Here is a 14,287-nt window from a genome sequence, read left to right as displayed (position 1 = left end):
ACATGAAAATATAATTCCTTCACATGCTCAAAAATGTTCTAGCATTTGTAGTTACTTTATCCTGGAACATTTAAGAAATGTAATTTCTGTCCATTTCTGTTATCACAATGATGAAAAGTCTGTCAAATTACACCCAAATTGAGTGGACTGGCTTTTATCTCCCTAAGAAATCATTTTATGCTACTTTAGTGGGCTAAAGGGGAAAACATAAGTGCAACAGTTAACAAACTATAAAATAATATACAAACACTTCTATTATTAATGGTAATGATTAATGATAATAAGAACAATAATTATAATATTTTCAATTAATGCTGATTATTTTTATCTACATACCCCAAAACCACAGGGTGTGAAAAGTTAACTACAGATCTGCTCTGCTTAAGAACTTTGGATAAGGAAAAACATCATCTCCAAAATTCTACTCTATGTAACCCCAAAGAAGGCTCCTTGAAGCTTCAGCAATTGCTGCTCTCTGAGTGGAGAATCATTCTGACTAATAATTTTTTAAGTTTGGACTTTCTCATTTATTTCAAAACCTTCATGTTCCCCTTTTCCTCAGAATTGACCATACCATTTTAAGCCATTTTTATTTCACTGCAATAGAGTAATTTAAACTAAAATTTTATAACTTACTCATATCATTCCTCAAGAAAGACTGACACAAAAAAGGAGGGACAAAGGAGTATTCCTATTCAGTGGGTTCAAACATATATTAAATAAAACCGTTACTAAAACATAGTGATTGGAACTAAGTTTGATGTTACCTCTGGTACTCCTAATTTTCGGCACGCTTCCAAAAAGTTTTCCACGTTTCTTCTGCATTTGGCCATGCTAAGTTTAGGCTATAAATGCAACATTCAGAAGTAATTAGTTATTAAGAGGAATAACTGAAATAACAGGTTAAAATTTTAAGCTTTCCAAATGGCACAAGTAATACATGTTTATTGGAGAAAATTAATATATAAACAAATAGAAGACAATAAAAGAATTATCCAGGAACATCCACCTGAACAGCTGTTAATATATGGATTATATTTTTCTAGAGACTGTGTAGGTACATGTGTGATATAACAGGTGTATACACACAAAGATATGTGTTTATATGTAGAATTTCTGCATATTTGCATACATGTGCAAAATTTCTGCATATGTATGTGAATGTATACATGTGGATACACATACACATGCTATTTTTATAAGATCATACTGCTGTGTAACCTGCTTTAGTTCACTTAAAAGCACACCATGCTGCTGCTGCTAAGTCGCTTCAGTTGTGTCCCATTCCATGCGACCCCATAGATGGCAGCCCACCAGGCTCCACCATACCTGGGATTCTCCAGGCAAGAATAGGAGTGGGTTGCCATTTCCTTCTCCAATGCATGAAAGTGAAGAGTGAAAGTGAAGTCGCTCAGTCGTGTCCGACTCTTCGCGATCCCATGGACTGCAGCCTACCAGGCTCCTCCGTCCATGGGATTTTCCAGGCAAGAGTACTGGAGTGGGGTGCCACTGCCTTCTCCAAAAGCACACCATAAACATCACCTTTTCCCATGAGCAAATATATTTCTATATTAAGGGTTGATTCACCAGGCTAATGACTATCTTTCTCCTCAAAGCAACGGGTTTTATTAGAAGGCTGCTGATGCCTCAAGGGGAAGAAATTTAGAGGCGCGGTGGGGAGCAGCCTTCTAGGTTAGAATGAGCAGCTTGTGCAAACACGGGAGTGGACAGTGAAGGCACAGAAGAGGCAGACCAGGTTCTACGGCTACAGCACAGCTGGGTCTGGTCAGTGGGGGCTCAAGATGCTCAGTGAAGAATTTCTAAGAAGTGGACTAAATTCAGAAACATTTCTAAAAAGGAAAACCAAAGAATCCGCCAGCAATGCAGGAGACCTGGGTTTGATCCCTGGGTTGGGAAGATCCTCTGAAGCAGGGCATGGCTACCCACTCCAGTACTCTTGCCTGGAGAATCCCCATGGACAGAGGAGCCTGGGGGTCTACAGTCCATCGAGTTGCAAAGCGTCAGACACGACTGAGCAACTAAGCACAAAATATTTTACAGTTGTTAAAATACATGGTTACGAGGAATTTTAATGACTCAGGGAAATACTTAGGTTTCCATAAATTTTAAAAACTACTAAACAGTATATATGTGAAGCTCACAATTCAAAACAACTTCTATGTTGGAGGAAAGCCAAGATGTAAACAGTGGTTGTCTTTAGGGAGTGGGATAAGACATTATTTATCTTCCTCCTACATTTCTCCATTATCTCTTTTTCTCTAATCAGGCATTATTTCACATGACATTTTCAATTTAAAATTTTTTATTTGAAAAAGATAAAAAGTGACAAAGAATGTAGCATTTTTTTCCCCTGAAGAACTGACAAAATATACAAATGTGTATAGATACATGATTCATAGTGTCTCTTAACACCTTATAAAACAATAACTGTATATTTAAATTGGGAGCTGAAGAATGATAGTTTCTTTCTTATAATTTGAGGAAAATTACTGAATGAGAATTTGGTACACAGTTCAAACTTTACAGCTGTCTGGACTTGAAAACTTTTGCATATTAGATTATAGGACAGAATTTACTGTCCAAACTAAGGCAGATAAAGCAGATTTAAGTCAGAAGACAAATTGGTCTGTTTTTCCCCTGTGTTTTCTGAAGCCAAAATGTGGTCAGTCTTTAGGAAACAAAAATTATGTTTAACTGTATAGAAAGAAAACTGAGAGATGAAACGGGATCATCAGCTTATTTTTCCTGCTGCCAAGAGAAAAGAAAGTAAGACAAATAGTGCCACTGAGATGCCTTCCTTGAGGGGTCAAGAGTGGGCAGCCTCACATGAGGCTTTCATTCCACACACTCCTTGTGTGACCTTTTATGAACACTGTGCCTTGAGGTTGGGAGCTCTGACTTTTGCAAATCTGCTCATAAACACTAATGATCACAGTGGCTTGCATTCCCGTGTTTATCATGTACAGGACCTCATTTCGTCTTCATGAGAGCAGTTCTGTGACAGAGAAGAGCCAATCAAGTTCAAGAGAGGTTAAATAACTTTCCCAAAGTCATGTGGCTCATAAAGATGTGGAATTGGAATCCCAACACTACATTCTTAGCCCCTAAACTCTTCTGCTTCACCTAACAGCAATAGTGTGGATAGAAGTTCTTCTCTACTTGTCCAATGAACCCTGCATGGGCTTCAAAGACAAGCTTATCTTTGATTCCTCTCTTCTCGATGGTAACATGCTCCATGAAGTACAGGGCAAAGATTTCAGTGCTGGCTTTATCTCAACAGCCGAGACAAGGATTTTTTTTCACTCACTCTTTCTGATCTTTTCCGTTTCCTTGGTATCTCCAACCGACCCTTGAGCACGGCTAGCAGTCAAGGAATTACTGAATTAATGACCAGCTAACCAACCTCCGGGCTGACAGGTTACTAATGATATTTTATGCAGAACCTACATCTTTTCAGAGTGATCCTAAAATCCTCAATAATTATAAAATAATAGATTCCATTAGAAGAGAACCTACCAACCAAAAAATGTTTTCCGAAAGGACTTCTCATTGCTTAAATAAATGCTTGTGAGGAATAAATCTCTGTCTCTACAGTCTTAAAGTTAGCGAGCAGAGCACTCATTTCTTTAACGTGATTTGCTTTATATTTGAAACTAGTTCATTTTCTCTCATTTACATATTTACTTGAAATAGTTTCCCTTTTTATAGTAAAAATGTTGCTTCATTCAGAAATGCTATCCCTGGGATTCTCTAGCAGTCCACTAGTTAGGGCTCCACACTTCCACTGCAGGGAGCACAGGTTCAATCCCTGGTCAGGGAACTAAAAATCCTGCATGCCCTACAGCATGGCCAAAAAATCCCCAAAGACAAAACAGACACGCTATTCCTTTTCTGCTCTTTTGAGTTGTTTGGGGCCCAAAAGAGAGGATTTGAACAGGGTCCTGGTGATCCCCATCAGTGTCTTTAACCAGCAGTCCTGTCCCAAAGGAGTTTGTTTTATGTAAGAGTTAGTTTTCCTTAAACGGTGTTACTTACGACTGCCGGTGAGGGGACATGGATGCTTGCGACGGATCGCGGGCGGATGTGGTTGACCAAATGGCAGAGGACAACGCCATCCATGAGGGCGGCCCCCAGGTCTTCGTGCAGGCTGACCTTGAGTCTCATCTCGATGCTCTGAAAAGAGATCAACAGGAAGTCAATTGCTCTCAGGCAACTGAGGGTAAAATACAGGTTATGAGTATTTATGAACTGAAGTTTAAGTTTCACCATAAAGGATAAGAACACCTGGAAAACACTGACATGATTTAAACTTTTCAAAAGATATTAAATAAAAATCCCTCTGTAGAAAAATAAATTCAGTTATGCCAAAAATTTTTAATCAGTAGAATTTTTAAAATAATGGAATCACTTCTTGAGTTCAATATTGCCTCAGGCTTAGCAATTAAAATAGAAAACCAGAATGAGTTGACAAATAAAAGCCAAATCGGTGGTGACTGTTTTGCAATGTACAAAATAGCGAATCAATATGCTATACACATGAAACTAAAATCATATTGTAAGTCAACTATATTTTAACAAAAAGTAAATAAAATAAGTAAACATAAACAAAAATCAAATGAAAAACCCAAATCCAACCCAAACTTATTATTTCGGATAATGTATCTCAGGTAGCCTGCAGGGGGCAGAAGAGAGATTAGGGGTGTTTTTCTCAGACTCTGCTTTCATTGAAAAAGCAATTTTTCTCCCTTCTTAAGAGAAGGCAATGGCACCCCACTCCAGTACTCTTGCCTGGAAAATCCCATGGATGGAGGAGCCTGGTGGGCTGCAGTCCATGGGGTCGCTGAATCGGACACAACTGAGTGACCTCACTTTCACTTTTCACTTTCATGCATTGGAGAAGGCAATGGCAACCCACTCCAGTGTTCTTGCCTGGAGAATCCCAGGGACGGGGGATCCTGGTGGGCTGCCGTCTATGGGGTCGCACAGAGTCGGACATGACTGCAGCGACTTAGCAGCAGCAGCAGCAAAAAAAATTCAGTGTTTTATTTTGAGGTCATTATAAATTCATATGCAGTTATAAGAAGTAATACAGAGAGATCACAGGTACACTTTACCCAGTTTCCTTCTAAGGGAGCAACCTGCAAAAGTACCTACACAGCCGGGACATTGACATGGATAGAACACGTCCCCTCACTACAAGGACCCCTCGTGTTGCCCTTTTGCAGTCACGCCCACTTCCTCCCACACTCAAGTACCTCTTTGTCCCTGCTTTCTTCTCCTCCCCTTCCAGGACTCCCAGGACCAGAATGTAGATCATCTGTTACAGTAACTCCCAAAGGTCCCTGAGGCTCTCTGCTCACTTGTTTTCAGTCTGTTTTTTCTCTCTCTGCTGCCCAGACTAGGTAATCCCTGTTGTTCCTTCCTACAGTTCACTGATGCTTTGTGATGCTGTTGAGCCCATGCCCTGGGCTTCTCACTGCAGATAATGTATTTCCCAGTTCTAAATTTCCATTGCTCCTTCTTTATGTCTTCTGTTTCTTTGCTAAGATTAACCATTCCTCTGCCGAGGCATTCAATTCTTTCCCTTTGTTTCAGCCATGTTCATAACTACTGGTGGAAGAATCTTCACGGTGAGTGCCGTAAAATCTTTGTCAGATAATTCTAACATCTCTGCCGTAACAGTGCTGTTATCTACTGATTACCTTTTCACATTCATTTTGGTTCTTGGTAGAATGAATGATTTTTTTTTTCCTTGTTGAAAACTGGACATTTCTGGTATTATGTTATGAGACTTTGGACCCTATTTAAACTTTCTCTTTTGGCTAGCTATTTTGGACACTGCTCTGGCAGGGAGTGGGAAGACACCACCTTGCTGCTGCTGTGTAAACGCAGATTGCCACTTGGTGTCAGCTGACTGGGACTGGGACAGAAATCCAGACTCCCTGTGTATAGGTTCCACGGACACCGTGGGAGGGGATGGGATTGTTTTTAGTTGGTAGGGATGAAATTCCTGGCTCCCAACTTGGCCTTCTCTGATATCATCCCTGCAGAGGTGAAAGTCAGCTGCCTATTCCATCTTTGCAGGCATGGGTAGGGTTGGGGCCACAGGTTTTCTGTAGCTGGAGTACAGCATTTATTGTTGTAGATGTTGTAAATGTAAAAAAATTGTAAAAGTTTTCTGTCTCCCTAGGCTGTCCTTTTTCTGGTCCTCTGAGTAAAGTAAGCAAGCTTTTGTTGGGACTTAAAAAAAAATAATAAATAAAAAAAAACTGTTCCCATGAGCATTTCCAGTTTCCAGCTACTTCAGCTCCAAGTCTGAGAAAGATGAAGCAAAAAAGAAAACCCACTGGACTCACCACCGAGTCATTCCTAGTCCCAAGGAGCCCAGCTGGTCTGAATTATTCTCTCCACCTTGCAGAGTGCTCTTATGCTTATTTTATATATATTTGCCAAGGGTTTTAGTTGTACTTAGTGAGAGGAATGGGGAAAAGTACATCTACTCCATCTCCTCAAAAGCAGGAAAATCAATTTTTTAAACTTCAAATACGAATTTCTGCTTTACAGCAAAAGCTCCTCATAATCGTGTAACACTGTAAGAAAGGATGACTTAATTTGGAGATTTGCAATAAGTAAAGCACTTGAAAATCAGTGCCTGTAACAGTGTTGCATAATTCTCTTTCAGAACTGTCCTGTGTCTAGACACCTGATTTTTTATTTCTAACCTTGCTTTCAGTCTCTAATTAAATTAAAACATAAGCTATCAATATGACCCAGGCTTTAAGATAAAATTATGTCACTCTTTGAGAGGCTTGTCTCAACTTCTCATCTTATTTTTACGTATCTCTGAAAGTTCGCCTCCCAAGTTTACAGCACACCCAAATACTCGAGGCAAATGACCGAGGTCTGACTTGTCCAACGTGACTGCTGAGGCAACCGCAGCGGCTTAAAGTGGTGGTGAGGAGTTTCTGGGTTTTCATCTCTTTCCTCCGGACTACCTGCTATATATATACTTTTGGGGCTTCCCTGGTGGCTCAGAGGATAAGGCATCTGCCTGCAATGCAGGAGACCCAGGTTCGATCCCTGGGTTGGGAAGATCCCCTGGAGAAGGAAATGGTAACCCACTCCAGTATTCTTGCCTGGAGAATCCCATGGACAGAGGAGCCTGGTGGGCTACAGTCCACGGGGTCGCAAAGAGTTGGACACGACTGAGCGACTTATATAACCATATATGAAGTATCATCTACAACAAAAAAAGATTCTAACCTATCTTAAATTCAGCTTTAATTTTACTCATAGAATTCATTGCTCATTTGTAAAATTCACTGTTATTTGAAGTTGCATATTTGTTTCCTTCTTACTTATTCTCTCTTTTCAATAGACTATAGGCTTCATTAAAGCAGAGACCTTTTTGTTCTTTTGTCTCTCCATCACCTAGACTATACAGCCTGGCACAGAGCAGCAGTCAATAACCATTTGCTAGTGGAGAAGGTAATGGCAACCCACTCCAGTGTTCTTGCCTGGAGAATCTCATGGACGGAGAAGCCTGGTAGGCTGCAATCCATGGGGTCGCACAGAGTCAGACATGACTGAAGCAACTTAGCAGCAGCAGTGAAAGAAGAAGATATAGTATAAAATCCACCTCTTCAAGAAGCTTCCTATATTCTTCTAATTAATGGCTATGGTACTTCTCTTTGAATATAAAAGAACTTATGTAGTAATGCATGATATGCTGCCTTTAATAACTAATATCAGTGAGTTCTTTGGTAACTGATCCTTGGCCGGCTGTTTGACCTTCCACATACTTATGTGAGATCCTCCTAATTAGACACAAAGACCATGAGGGTAGACAAATATATACACAGTTGCCAACCAGGAGCTGTGCTGGGGATAGAGTTACAACATGGAATAAGATAGCCATGGCTCCTGCCATCACCAAGCTTAAAAGCTCCCCTAGCGCCCAGCACAAGACTTCACTCTTGGTAGGAACTCAAATGGTTTGCCTATTATATGACATTGGAAAATTCTGCCTAGGAGGGATAACTATAAACATCCTTTAAAGTCACGTAATCTTATTAAATAAATTAATAACAATGCATTTTTACAAGTTTTAACTTTTATACATAGGTATTAAGTATTTCTACTTATATTACCTCATAGATTCCTCACAAAATCCCACAAAGGTAGATGGGAACTACTACCGTCTTAATATATGAAAAAGCTCAAACTCAGAGATGTTAAGTGACTTGCCCAGTAGCAGACAGTCAGTAGGCGAGTTGGCTAGATTTGACACCAGGTCTGTTTGAAGTATTTCAAAATCTACTTTTAAAAAAGACAGAATGCTGCTTCAACGCTGGAAATTATTATTCAGTAATACAATGTTTCCCGGTACCTCTCGGAGTTGTTCCACCAGTTCTTTTTCTTCTCTCATCTGTTCCATTTTCCTCCGAATCGTAAACTGTGGGTCTATAGATTCCAAATTTCTCTGTGGTCTTAGAAACACTAGAAGAGAAAGGGGGAAAGCCTTTATGGAGTGTCTAGTATAGACTGCCATATCGGGCTGCTCATGTTTGAATCAAATAGTTTATTTATCCCAAATAATTCATTCACCACTCACAAAAACAGGAAATTCTGACTTTACATGAAAAGCTTGATTCAAATATTCTAGAAAAATTATGTTTTCAATTATTCTGCATTGTGTGGACGAATGATCAGCTGAATCCAGGAAAGGGCTTGGTCATCCTTGGTATTATTCCAGACTCCTCCTCTAATTTTTCCACTGCTTCTATTCCAAGCTTTCATCTACACTCCAGGTTTCACAATCCTTTCATTAAACTTGAACACTCTGTTTCAAGTAATAAGACAGAATTGCTTTACATGTTATAAACAAGCACAGGTTAATGATATTGTTGGCTGAGGTTTTTCCATCAGCCTGGATTAAGAACCAAGTGACGATACACACTATCTACTCCCAAGCGTTATCTATCTGAGTGTGGAGGGGAAATTCTGGCTTCTATCATGTCACTGAAAGTGCATCCCTAAGTCAGCTCTTCAAAGATGACCGTAGATTCCTTTTAGAAAAGCTGTCAAGATGGAAGGCGGTCTTAAGAGATCATCTTTGCCTGCAGGTCCTTAAAATTACAACCTTCCAGGAATAGCAACTCACAGTGGCAACTCTGGAAGGAGTTAAGTCTCTGGCTGCAGACAAAATGAATGTTCTCAAACTTTGAAGGATAACATCTCTTAAAGACTATCAAGAAAGCACGAAATAGTCTACCTATGGGCAGTGATTCTAGCAATTTATATTAGGATACAAAGCACAGGGAAGATTTAAACTTGAATCTTTTTCTGCCTTTAGATTCTTATTAAGACTATCAACTTTCCATGCACACAGAGGGAGCAAAGAGTGGTTAAGAGCTGTCGTTGGTTCTCTGTGTCCCATAGATTTTCAGATTGGGAGAGGTGAGGATGGGAGGATGGGGGGGGCAGGGCTTCAGAAAATCTGGGGCAGAGAACTCCAGTTTTAAAAATCAGTACCACATAGAAGGCTGTACCGACATACTGCGATTCTAGTTGCTTCAATCACCATATCTTCAATAATATAGAATAAGAAGATTATGCAATGTTTATTCTATTCTGACAAACATTTTCTATGAGCCACTTTAAAAGCTAATTCAATTTATTTATTGTTAAATACGGTTTACAAATACACTTTGAATTAAAAACTGGGGCCCACCCTATAATCAATTATCCTACATTCATACAACTATGTCATTTTAATCCCAATTTGTATCTTTGAATCAAAACATCCTAATGAATGTCTTACACTATACCTTTCACATTTAGGTATTTCCTTTCTAAATCAGTTCTAGGATATTTGAATCAGCATTCTGGTGCTCTACAGAGGACCAGAAAGTTGACACATCTTAAGAAATCCTTGACTTACGGAAGTTAATGGAGCAACGGGATGACTACTGTACGTGAAACACCTTCTGGAACTTCAGAGAGAAGTCAGCCTGGGGCCTGGGCTTCTGCCTCAAGCCCCCTAAGGAAGTCACAGGTGGAAAGAGCCAAAGTCTTGTCACCAAGACCCACAAAAACCAAACCCCACAGGAAGTGAGACCAACTGTTTCAAAAATAAAGGCAAGGCAGGCCGAGGAAGTAGGGTAGACCAACTAGCAGGGAGAGATGAGATCAAGTTGCCTTTGCACCATATGGAGCCCAGTCAAAAAATCTACCCACTTAAGCTTAGTGATCAGAAGAGAGATACATTAAAATGGAAAGTCCAGAAAAAATCCACACCCTCAAAGAAATCAACCAAATTTACCAAAAAAGTCAAGGAATGTGGACTTAGTTGAGTAATACACATACTGGTCCGCAAGGGGGAGCCCCAGCTCCGTTTAAACAAATCCCGTGTTTTCTTTGGAGGTTTTATTTTCCTTCGGCTTTTTTTCTGGGGGCAATCTTATCTAATACTACATGTTTAATATTTCCAATATGTTTTTACTGGCAGACTTCATTCTGAATACGAAGCTATCAGGCAGTTAAATTAACTGTGAGCTTTTGGTTAACAGGACACTCTATGTGAGTATCTATGCCCTGTTAGAGCCCTGTGTGAGATTACAAGATAACGCAAAGGTGTCTGGGTTTTAAATACCTGGTCTTGCTTTTCATCTTAAATGCCCATACATCTCAAAAAATACAAAATGCATGCTTGGGTATTTGCTTTATGAATATAAGCAGTCAAAAAATGTTAAAACATATGTGAACTGTTATTTTTAAAATGAACACTTCTAATGTATATAAAATTATTGGAAATTTGACTACTACTAGTTTTCTAAATAGATTAATTATTGTAGAATATATGAGAATTTAAAATGAATTATTTAGACTGATAATAAATCTACAGAGCACATGTTTGTTATGACAGAATTAATTTTCATAGGATCATTATAGGAGCTCTGATTATACTATCTACAATTTTTTTTCTTTTCAAGTCATATTTAAATAACAAATACAGTGACCAGTTTGGTCAGAGCTTCAGGAAATTGATCTATGGAGGAATTATTCTAGTTTTCCTTAATTTTCTATCACTATATTTAAGAACTCCCCTACTTAATTCGGGGGAATAAAAGTTAACTTGAGGCTACAAGAGCCGCCCTGTTATAGTAAATATTTTTCAAAGCAAATGCCACACTGATTAATGTAAATAAGAAGGAAAAAAGGCTGGGACAAGAGAGCAGAGGGAGGGTGTATATGAGGGAGTGAGTGTGTGTGCTCAGCTGTATTCGACTCTTTTCGACCCCATGGACTGTAGCCCACCAGGCTCCTGTCCATGGGATTCTCCAGGCAAGAATCCTGGAGTGACCTGCCATTTCCTCCTCCAGGGGATCCTCCTAACCAGGGATAGAACCATGTCTCCTGGGGGTCCTGCATTGGCAGGCAGATTCTTGACCACTGAGCCACCAGGGAAGCCTGTGTGTATACACATGTATATATGCCTAATCAGCAGGAAAAGCCAAGGAAATAGGAGATTTAAGATGCAGGGAAAAAATGAGTCCTGCTTCGCTGGTTAGTTACTATGTATCAAATAACATTCAAAGAATGAAAAGGATGGTTTGCTCATACTTGCAGTTTTGCTCATACGCATACATACAGAGACAAATTTCTAAGCAAAAATTCTGCAGGGAATGATGAATATGTTTAGGCAGAATATCAAATTCATTCTGCAGGTACAGGTCAAATTCTACTATTTTCCCCTTATCTCTACCTCCTCCTTCACTCTCTTCATCATCTTCATCCCTGACCTGGGAATGGTCTGTCAGCTATGAATGCACAACGTTCCTTATCTGTGCCTCTCATGGCACTCATCACTTTCTGTCTCACAGTATAGATCTGATTTTCTCCATAGGACTCTCTAATAAGGAGTTTATGTCTGTTTCCAATTTAAACCTCTACCCCTGTCCAAGAAAGCAGCTTGTTCGATGAATAAACAACAACAACAAAAAAGTGTTTCAAAAACCCCCTCACTCAAAGATCAGACAATCTGGGACTTCCCTGGTGGTCCAGCAATTGAGATTTCCCCTTCCTATGCAAGGGGTATGGGTTCAATCCCTGGTCAAGGAGCTAGGATCCCACATGCCTCATAGTAAAAAAAAAGAAAGAAACATAAACAACAGAAGCAGTATTGTAACAAATTCAAAAAAGACTTTAAAAAATGGTCCACATCAAAACATCTTAAAAAACAAACAAGCAAGAAAACAAAGATCAGTCTATCTGGAGAGTACGTTGGCAGAGATTACCCTGATATAAGCAGTCACCTAAAAAATCTCCTAAAGTTTAATTTCCAGGTTTGAATGCCTTAGACTGCAAAATAAAAAGTCCCACCAAGGCAGAGATTTAGTCTGTCTTTTTCAGAGTTGTGTACACAGTAAAGGGCATCATGCCTAACACACAGTAGGCACTCAATAGATATTGGAACTTCCCTGGTAACTCAGCTGATAAAGAATCCACCTGCAATGCAGGAGACCCCGGTTCAATCCCTGGGTCAGGAAGAGTCCCTGGAGAAGGGATAGGCTACCCACTCCAGTTTACTTGGGCTTCCATGGTGGCTCAGAGAGTAAAGAATCCCCCTGCAATGTGGGAGACCTGGGTTCGATCTCTGGGTTGGGAAGATGCCCTGAAGAAGGGATCAGCTACCCACTCCAGTATTCTTGCCTGGAGAATTCTATGGACAGACGAGCCTGGCAGGCTATAGTCCATGGGGTCGCAAAGAGTTGGACACGACTGAGCAACTTTCAACAGATATTTAAGGATGTGCACAAGAAACTATTTTTTAACATGTTATAAAAGTATCTTTCAGTTAAGCAAAGAAGCCCACTCCTCTAAAAATTCCCTGAAATGCTATTACAAGAAAAGCATTTTGCATAGAAATTATTAGTGGATATTATTAATCTTTATTATCTAAATTTAACTCCAGATTTCTTCTCTGTAGACATATGAGGTTTGGAATTCAGCTCTCCACTTCCCCTTGGAAACTAAAAAACCTGGACAGGGTGTGATGTTAAAGACATACCAATACGAGGGCAACAATAGGGTGGCTTGGAAAAAGTATCATGAGCTGTAGATCCAATTAATGTGAATCAGAAATCCGATTAAATCATTCATTTATTGCCTCTGGTGCCTAAAAATGAATTAGATAAATTCTCTGCCCTCAGAAGGCTCAAATTTCCTCTCTATTGTCTTGGGCAGTTTATTTAACCCAGGGGTGTTTACCTGCTTAAACAGAACATCAAGTCAGCAAAATAATCAGTGCGAAGACTCCATGGTACACCAAATAAATTAGCATCTCTGATGCCCTAATCTGAGGGCACAGGCAGCCATTGTTTGAAAAATGCCCAGGTGATTCTAATATAAAGCCAGGATTGAGAACCACAACCCCTCCCAGCTTCAGTTTCCTCATTTTTGTAATGGGGAAAAAAATACCTAGAAGTGCAAGATTATGGTAAAAACAATTCCAGAAAATGTCTGAAAACTGGCCCAAGATAGGTATGTCCGTCCATTCATTCCCTTTCCAGTGACAGTTTAAAGATCAATTTTAAGTATAAATTAGCACCCACCAATTTGTTGAAAATGAAAAAGAGAAAATACTTCAAAGGAAGGCAGGAACAATTTTAATTTCAAAATGAAGGGGGAAAGGAAAGAAAGCGGCAGAGTAGTTAAGAGGGCACAAGAGAAGGAGCGGAAGTGAAGCTTTCACGTTAAGAACAACTTGAAATGAAGCTGCCCTCTCCCAGCCCCGGGGGTGGACATAGAGACACAGGTCCACATCCTTCTCCAGCCATTTTAGGAGGCAGGACCTTGAGGACTGTAGAAATTCAAACTCCCGAGGACTTCCTAGCCAGTTTGTCATTTTTATTTCTTTGAAGAATGAGTTTAGGGAAGATATGGGAATTTGAAATGACATATATTTGAAACAAAATATTAGAAAGCAATATTTATTATTTCAAATGTGTTTCTTTAAATAATTTTACTTCGATATTGTCATTTTAAAAAAGTGGGAATTTTAATATAAAGCATGACAGTGAACAAGGAATAAACAAGCCAACTTTACCAAAAGTAATTAATAAAAATCATAAATGAAAGGCAAGTTGCATTATGCTCGGTAGAGTGGGAATATGATGCCATTTATTTTCACAGGTTGAGATAACCACAGATACTGGACAATGGAGCAACTATGAGGAAACAAAACTGATGGGGTAATCAGCTT

The 14,287-nt window shown here is 39.5% G+C and overlaps 1 protein-coding gene across 5 annotated transcripts in view; it reads right to left on the bottom strand.

The window, feature by feature from the left end:
* The window catches only part of LRCH1 (leucine rich repeats and calponin homology domain containing 1), a 218,975-nt gene that overhangs the window by 20,845 nt on the left and 183,843 nt on the right, over nucleotides 1-14,287 (bottom strand). For all 5 annotated transcript variants that reach the window (XM_055542076.1, XM_055542072.1, XM_055542073.1 and 2 more), the window contains exons 16-18: nucleotides 8,411-8,520; nucleotides 4,057-4,194; nucleotides 768-845 (exon numbers count right to left, since the gene is read on the bottom strand). In XM_055542076.1, the coding sequence (XP_055398051.1) occupies nucleotides 768-845; nucleotides 4,057-4,194; nucleotides 8,411-8,520 (326 nt within the window). The remainder of the gene's footprint in view (nucleotides 1-767; nucleotides 846-4,056; nucleotides 4,195-8,410; nucleotides 8,521-14,287) is intronic.

This window comes from Bubalus kerabau, chromosome 12, assembly GCF_029407905.1.
Source record: "Bubalus kerabau isolate K-KA32 ecotype Philippines breed swamp buffalo chromosome 12, PCC_UOA_SB_1v2, whole genome shotgun sequence".
Classification (NCBI taxonomy): Eukaryota; Metazoa; Chordata; class Mammalia; order Artiodactyla; family Bovidae; genus Bubalus; species Bubalus kerabau.
The sequence above is the reverse complement of the archived record's forward strand: the minus strand, read 5'-3'. Positions and strand labels throughout refer to the sequence as shown.